This window comes from Oryzias melastigma, linkage group LG9 (genome assembly GCF_002922805.2).
Source record: "Oryzias melastigma strain HK-1 linkage group LG9, ASM292280v2, whole genome shotgun sequence".
Taxonomy (NCBI): Eukaryota; Metazoa; Chordata; class Actinopteri; order Beloniformes; family Adrianichthyidae; genus Oryzias; species Oryzias melastigma.
In genome coordinates this window covers 9,199,398-9,208,082 of record NC_050520.1, presented here as the reverse complement: position 1 = coordinate 9,208,082, position 8,685 = coordinate 9,199,398, and the positions used below count along the sequence as shown (strand labels likewise).

General features: G+C 43.4%; 1 protein-coding gene across 1 annotated transcript in view; it reads right to left on the bottom strand.

Moving 5' to 3' along the window:
• The window catches only part of efna5b (ephrin-A5b), a gene marked incomplete at its 5' end in the record, with an annotated part of 95,299 nt that extends 86,819 nt beyond the window's left edge, over positions 1-8,480 (bottom strand). Inside the window, 1 exon segment of the mRNA XM_024275760.2 lies at positions 7,732-8,480. Within this exon segment, the coding sequence (XP_024131528.1) occupies positions 7,732-7,856 (125 nt within the window).
• Between the last annotated feature and the right edge of the window lie 205 nt (positions 8,481-8,685).

Genomic DNA, 8,685 nt, shown 5'->3' with positions numbered 1-8,685 from the left:
ACAGATTTCACAAAGTAAAAATCCGATCAGTAAGAACATTTCACAACATCCATTTATGAATCCACTGTGTTCTAATGATAAAATGTGGATGATTTATTGAAAAAGTTATATTTAAATACGTTTTATTCGCAAGATTTGCTCAACCACAATGCATTGTTATCTATATTCGCTAATGTAGCGAGAATTGATGCATTCTAGTTTTTCGCAAAGGCTTCTGGGAAATTTCTAGGGCACTCAATTTTGGAATTAGTAGATTGGGACAGCACTAGAAAATGGTAAATGCAGTATAAAGAGAGTAGTAAAGGATTCGGACTTAATCCTAGTGTTTTTTTTTTTTGTTTGTTTGTTTTTTTTTGCAGAGATTTCTGGGAAATTTCTAGGGCACTCGATTTTAGAATTGCAGATTTGGACACACCCCCCAATAAATGGCAAAGACACTGTATAGCGCACTAAGTAGTGAAGGAATTCGGACACAAACATTTTCTTCTTTTTGCACCAATTTGTCCCCACATTTTGGAACGAAACCGTCCGTTAAGCTTCTGCTTTGCACACACTCTTGGCATTCTGACTTTGATACTTGTTTTTCTGTGCTTTCAAGGACACAGCATGCAATGTGTCACACTAGTTAAGCGCAAGATGCAACTTAGTAGCCCAGTTGCAGCCCCTATGCAAACACAGGCCAGTGTGTGGCGATCCTCGCTGTCAGAGAAAACAAAACAGGGGCCTAAACCTGCAGGCCTAATCCCGTCTGTGCAGAAAACAGCCCCAGGGTCACTAAACCTAAACCGCAAAGACAACATTTCCTTGGGGTGAAGCTGCAGAGTCGGTGCCCACCAACCAAACAAGCATGGCCACCACCAGGGAGACAGACAGCCAGCGAGCTGCATGCATCTTTAAACCCTGGCAAGGACAGATGGAGAGGAGGGTTGATGGTGTGAAAGAAGGGGGAAGCAGGTTACTTGAAAATGAGAGAAAACGCCACCTTTTCTTTTCCACACACTGTCACCCCTGTCTCCTACATGCCTCTCCCCTCATGTCTGCCACTTGGATTATACTCCCCCTCTCCTCCCTTTTTCTGTCCGAGAGCGTACTACAACTTCAGCTGTACGCTCTCCCCTTCTCCCTTGCCATTCACACCATTCTCCCTCACTCTCCTCTCCTTTGCCCTCCCTTTTTTCTCTCCCTCCGCTTAAAACGCATACATTACTTTCAGCCCTGGCTATTCTGAGTGGACAGAGAGGGCAGAACAATGGCTGCCTTTCAGTCTCCCAGCCCGGGGTAAGGGGTTGAGGAGGGGGATATTGGCTGCTAGTGTTTTTTTTCTCTACTGTCATTTCAAACAGCTAGCTTATCATTTGCTCCAACCACAGACTGGGCAAAGTGACGGTGACATTGTCTGCATAATAGTTTATTTGATGAAAATTGCCACAACAGAGGAATTATAAATGTTCCATTGGTCCCAATGCAAGCAAATAAGTCAAAGAAAAAGAGGTCAAACTGCTCTGTGCATCAAAGCCAGGAAAATTAGTGCCACATATTGATGAGTGAACTGTTTTTTTGGGAGGGGATTTGAAGGTCTGGGACTAAACCAAACAGATTGTATCAGCTCCAAAGGCGGACCACACAACTGTATGGTGTGTTTCTCAGTCTGTCTGCGAAAGACGAATTACCTCATGAGTCATTTACAACTGGCTACCGCCCGTCAATTAGGTCTTTATTCACAAGCTGGAGATGTGTTCTCTTCTGGGATCTATTCTCCACACTGCTGCCCAGCTAGAAAAACATCCAGTCACTCCCGCACAGCCCGCCGTGCACCCCCCCGCCTCACAAGTTAAATAAGGAAAACGTCAACGTTCGGTCCAAAGCCAGCCGGCCATGAAAAGAATTATCAGTGGAAAATGTGTCAGACAAATAAAAACGACTGGTCTTGACAGTTGCCGTCAAAATTTCCAGTTGTATGGTGAGCGGTGACAAGAAGAGACAAAAAAAGTGAAACCCCATCAGTTGTTTGGCCTTTAAATGCAGATGTATTTCCTGCGGACGGTCTTCAATGTGACTTTGACAATAAATGAGTTTAACAAAGTCCAACCAAGGCAGAAAGGAGCTGGTTTACATCAGCCGGAACGTATGCGCCTCTCACTTCAGCTGCAAGCCTACAATGATGTTAAGCTTGTAGGTAGAGGGCACACACATGCTATCTCTCTCAGTAGCGCCCCTCTCTGGTCGGGGGCGGTAGACCCGAGTCAGTAACAGCTGCTTCCAAGCCTCCATCTTACACCGCGGAGGGTATGAGGAGGGATACGGAGCGCCATTTTCAGCTATGACCTACAAATGTGAAATTCCTTGACGGGAGTTTCAACTTTTATTGGACCCTCGGCAATCATTTATTCCTGTTAATTGCTCTTTTGCGCAAGTCTTAAAATGAAATACAAGCGGAGCTGTGTGTTTTATAACAGCCTCGTTTTTTTAGTTTCCTCTTTTCTGTTTTAACTACAGATCGGTCAGGTGTACACATCTTATTTAGAGACTTTTTTTTAAGAGTTTGGAAACATTTTTTAAGTGACTCAAAGAAAATAAGGGGAAAAAACGAGTAACACATCTGTGGCCGTCATGTGAAAAGCCACAAACCCAAAAACACAAGAGACATACATTTCTGTTGTGTGCGAAAAAAAAAAAAAGAAAGTTTTCCATCAAGCATGGAAGTTACACAAGCTGGTTAATACTTTATTATTTCCAAGTACAGTGATACAGAATGTTCCCCAGCAGACTGAGTGCCAAGGGTTGAGAGGGGGCTAAAAGACAGATCGCTCAGCTGATAGCAGCATTCAGCACTCCGTCTGACCTCGGAGCGATTACTCTGAAAACAAAAACCTGGACATTAATATGAGGTTCTCAGGCCAAGTAAAGGAAACACGCACAACTGACATGAAAGCGCCGTTCAACAGGGCCAAAGTTTGTCAGTTAAAACCAAAAATCCCTCCACTGTTTGATGGATAAGCAAGTATTTCAGATGAGTAATGTTTTTATTTCTAATAAAAAAGGGAGAATGTTCATTTGTGAGAGAATGTCGGTTTGAGAGGATAAAAAAAAATGTTGAAAATTCCACACGGAGAGCCCAACGAGGAATGTTTCCGCCATCCAGTCGTAGGCTGCCTTCCACAGGATTAGCATATCCAAGACTACAGCCTGACCAGCCGGCACCCCTGGCGACAGGGCTGCTTCTGTCCGCCGCATAGCACCTCCGCAAGGGTCACGGCCAAGAGTCCTCCCCCTCTTCCACCGTGCACTGAACAACAGCTGCTCTGCCAAGCACATTGACTAAGCATTGACTACTGCCTGCTGGGCTCATTTTCTAGTTAATAGAAAAAAAACTAATTTAAACAGAAAGAGCGTTTACAGGTCTGGTGAGAAAATACAAAGCGCCATTAAGCTAATACAAGAATTACAGCGTGCAACAGCATCATTACAGCCTTGTGGTTCTCCGTCAGGTCATGGGCTTCATTTTCCGTGTCCTCTGCTTTACACTCTTTGTGTCGCTGTTGGGTTGGCGCTTGTGCTTGCCAATGCCACGGGCATTTACAAGGAAAAAAAATGACGGGACAAGAGTTCATTAAAAAGAACTATTCAAAATTGAAGGAAAACACAAGACCGTGCCCACAATTTAGCTCCGTTTGTTCCAAAATAATGCGCTTTGATGGACGACAAGGTTTCTAAAAAGTGCAGTTTTCTTCCCAGTTTACAGTAATTCAAAGCCAGTGTGAACGCGATAATGCAACATAGTATTTTCACATCTGTCAGAGACATATGGATATGTAATAAAACGCACAAATACATGCGAGCAGCATGAGTTTGAGGCAGGAAATTAAAAAGAAAAAAACAATACACTTTTTTTTTAGACATTTCTAGGAAATACAGCAAACTTGGTGTGTTTGTACATGCAAACGCACATGTTTAATGACAAAAACATGAACAGATATAACCAGACATGAGTGGAACAACAGCAGGCAGATACCGATTACTAACCGGAGGTCTCCAATTACCAAGGAACATGGAAAATGATGCATTTGTTGAATCAAAATTCAAATTAACCGCAAGAAATCTGGACAACCACAAGTGTTGATGTCAACAACAGCTTCCACCATAAGTAACTTTACCATTTACAGGCCAATTTCTGCTTTGTTAGTGTAACTTCAACTCCTCTCAGTGTGTCTAACCTCTGCACGTCTTTCTCAACCACCAGCCACGGAGGGGCTCTAATAATATCGAAGTGAATTCATTCATTTATTCTGGCTGGCAAAAAAATAAAAAATATGGAAGAATGGGGACGAGGCAGAGAGGCAACAAGGGGAGCAGGAGGGGAATGGGGAAGAGGACTGAGGAAGGGTGAAGCTGAAACGTCATTAGAGCCACTGTCTGGATCCTTATTTGAATAAATGCTCCGAGGCAAAGGCGGCCGGTGAGAAAGCAGAGGTCTGAAACGCCAGTTCAAACTTTCACGATAAAGAAAGTGTCCAGTCTGCACCAAAAACCATGTTTTTGCTGGCAAACCTTTCACACGCCGCTTCAAAAAATCCTCAAATAATAAAAAGAGATCGACTAAATGAGTCAGTGTTTCCCAGAAGACGGACGAAGTTGGTGTCAAGCTGCACTTGTGAGACACAACGGTGGAAAGGAGCCAGCAGAACAGCGAGGGAACCCTCCTACACCTCTATCCAAACTCCCAGCGCAGCAAAAACATGGCAGGAACAACCGTGGCAACACGCCACAGATAACAAAACAAGAAAAACATTCCTCACTTCTTACTGGACGCCTCTCATCTGCACCACCAAAAAATGTCTGCCCTTCAAAAGCAACAAAAATGATAAAATTATGTTGTTCTTGCGCAAAAAGTTCTTATCTAAGATTTCAGATTTGATATTTCTTACAGTTTAAGTTGGGAGTGTCTGCAGCCACGGGGTTGAAGAAAGTAACACAAATCTTAACTTTTCCACTTCACAAATGTCTTTTTTAAAAATATTTTTAACTATTTAATCAGTCCTGATTTTCAACACTCAGAAGAAGCCGTTAAACTCTAGAAGTAATTTCTCTAAAGCACTAAAACTAGCAATAAAAGGCAGAACATACTGTAAAACAACAACAAAAAAAAGCTTAACAAAACAAAGGTGGAAATATAAGTTTGATTCACAATTTTCAAAATTGGTGAAAAGTAGGAATTAAAGCGAAGTAAAGGGGTTTAAAAAAAAGATAACCGCGGCTAAACTAACAAAAAAAGAAAGGAGCGACTGACGGTGTTGCTTGCTAATTAAATTAGGTTCACTTTACTGCTATCTCCTGTAACCCATGCCTGCCTGGGTGCTGCCTGGGTGCTCTGTGTGTAAATTCTCCAAAAAAGCCAGGCATTTGGCATGACAGCAGAGGCTCAGAAGAAGAGCAGACGAAAGACGGGTTCCAGCTTTCCGCAGGAGGACCAAAGGGGCTCAATATTTACTAACTCAGCCGTCGATAAGAAGGGTTTGCCACTTCACCCTCGCCCCTTTCTCGTTCTGCTTTTAGGTGTTTCTGGCTTCGTGCCTCAGCCCCGCAAAGACCAAGAGTCAAACTCTTTAGAGAGCTCCACCGCTTACACCAGAACCTGTTTCCTATCCTCAGGAAAGACGGAGCTTCCAAAACAGATGAGGCTCAAGAAACTATTTCTAAGGTTTCCTTACAGCTTAAAGTGAGTAAAAGGCACAACCGAATCACCCTTTTTTTGGTCTGTTCTGATCTGAGACGATCACCGGCTGATTTATTTAATTTTCTCCCCCCCTGGTCTCACTAACTGTTTTTTTTTCCCCTGTCACCAAAAATGAGAAAACTTGTCAGCACATCTGGAAGGTATCGAGTTAACTGAGCCTCCAGTTGAGTCAAAACTTTTTTGTTAAGAAAATAATGAAAGTATGTCTATCAACGGCCCAAATCAGGATTCAGCTCAACATTGTGTTTGCCTCGACGGAGGACGGTGCTCCACAAATAAACAGCCGGGGCAAAGAGCACAGCAGTCTATCGGGGCAGGGATCTCCAGATCACAGTCAGCGCTCCGTTGGCTCCCCACCACCGACTGTTCCACGCAATAAATCCGCTTTTTCTAAACTTCAAACTGAATCTCCATAATTGTGGAGTAAATTTTGCTTTTGTTTTTTTAATGACCCTGAACACTTGGAGTGGTTTTATTCAACAAATATGAAGTGGCACTGGCAGTAAAGTGAGAGCTGTGAACTCCAGACCGTACTGAGGCAGAGACACAGTCAGAAAGCTTTCAGTTGGAAATTCTCTCTCGACAAACACGCACAACTTACACCGAGACGACTCAAGGCTGCCCGAACAAAAGCGTCTGACTCCAGCAGCTAAGCAGAAACTTTTGTGCCCATTTTTCTCAAGTATTGTGGCTGAATCACTGATAAGATGAGAACTTCTCAAAGAGTTTTGTTAAATGTCGCAAAACCAAAGTCTGATCTAATGAACAGAAAAAATATATTTTATTTTACAACAACTTTTGACAGTCTTTAATTAGAACTATTTTTTCTTATGTCCAACAAAGAAAGTTTAATTAATTCTGCATAAATAACACCATTAAAGAATCGTAAAAATTAAGAAAAAGGAACCAATGTTTTTTAATACAACATTTAACAGTAAACCCATTATCCAACAACAGAAAACAAAAATTTTACTAATTAACATTCTAAAGTTTAATTAAATAAAATAAACCTGTTGAGTTTCCTGAAAGCTTAAAATATGCCTCATTAATTTAATTAACTGCTTCACAAAAATGGAACTGAAGAACAACACTGCTGCACAATTAAAAATGAACTGACAGCAATACTGACTGGAAACTTGTAAATTTTGTTATTTAAAAATAATAGAAGTCTTGTTAAGTTGGAAACTTTTTAATGTGAACTACCCCTGAAATTTATTACAATTTTAAAAGGAAAAAAGTAATTGAACTCTTAGAAGTTCAGAACGTCAATGAATGACTTTTTTTCTTGGAAATTCAGATCTCCAGCAGTTCAATATTTATAATACAAATAAAGAAAACAAAATATCAGCTCTTTTTTTGCATTTATAGATGTGGGAGATATTTTACCTTTTGTGACTAAACCACTCTGACGTGCGTAAAGGGGCATTCCAGTCCGTCTAAAAAGGGTTTGCTGACTGCACCGACTAAAGTAAAGTTTGTATGTGTTCAACAATTAATGATAAACAACCCACGCATTTAAAAAATAATAACAAATGCAGAAACGCGCTTGTAAAGCTCATAAACACTTTTTTCCAATAAGTTTCCAAGAAAAAAGCGCACTCTGATCTTTAAAAAATTGATTTCATCAGTATTTTAGAGGCTTTACTTGTTGATTTGGACCAAACTGACAATTTGGGCTTGTTGTGAGTATTAAATAAGGGTGGTCCACAAGAGTTTAACTTGAATCCAGATAGAATAAGTTGATGACAGCTTTTTAAACAAGCGAACGTGCTTATCTGCTGATCAGAGCGGCAGGTATAGGAAGCAGCGGCGCGGCCTTTACGCGCACGCTTCCATCCGAACCAAACATGTTTGAATGAGACAGTGTTATAAATTCAACGTCTGATCTTTGACCACAGTCTGCAGAAGCTGCGCCCGGCAGACACAGCCGCACGTGAGCCCCGCAGAGGGACAGGACACACCGACCCGCTCCACAGCCAACCTGCGCGCACACTTACTTGGTGTTGGTCCGGTTCCAGAAGACGGCGAAGCGGTCGGCCACCACCTTGGAGCCGGGCTCTTGGCTAAATACACACATCAACACCACCAGGCAGATGAAGAGGACCATTTCCACTTGCAGCATCACTACAGCCAAACTTCGGGCGCGTCCTTCCCCCTTCCGTGTGGTTATGAGTCAACTTGTTCGGGCGCTTCAACCGGGACAGGTGAGGAGTTTCGCTCACATGTGGCCGCAAGTTTCTGACGACACCGAGAAAACACTGATGCGCGCCCCAGAGAAAACGCGAGGAGAGGGGGGGTGGAGAAGGGGTGGAGGGGGGACACTGAGGCTGCTGACACCCCTCTCGGAAAAAAAAAACGTGAAGTCACAAAAACAAGGCGTGATGCGGGAGCGTGGACGCTCTGAGGGAATCCGAGGTTTCGCTCTCGAATGCGCAAACCGGAGAGCTTCAGCCGCGAATGCGCAACACAACAGGCGGTGTCTTCTGCGGTGCGACGGCGTCCCCCTCCTGCATGGAGCCCTCTGGATGCAGCCTGCGTCAGGGCGAGTGACAACTGCTGAACACTCGTGCTTACTCCAAACCCAGAGCGCAGGGGATTAGTCAGCCCAAGATGTGATGAAGAGAAAAAGAGAGGGGGGCTCAGTGTGTCCAATGACGCTGTGAGGCGCACGTCAGATGCCCATGTTCTCCAGGCAACTTTTTAAAGCCACACAGTCTGGAGAGTCTGGAGCAGCAGCAGCAGCAGCGTTACATTCGCTCTTTTGTTCCCAGCGTGAGAAACACTGTCATCCTTTCAGCCAAGGTGCCACGGATGAAGCGGGGAGGAGTCCACGGTGCCGGAGAGGACACGCAGCGCTTTTTTCTTCTGCGTGCTACACGTTCATGCCCACATTCCAAAGAGTCCTCCTTATTTATAAGCCATTACGCAACGTAAAGGAACGAGCGAGAGGA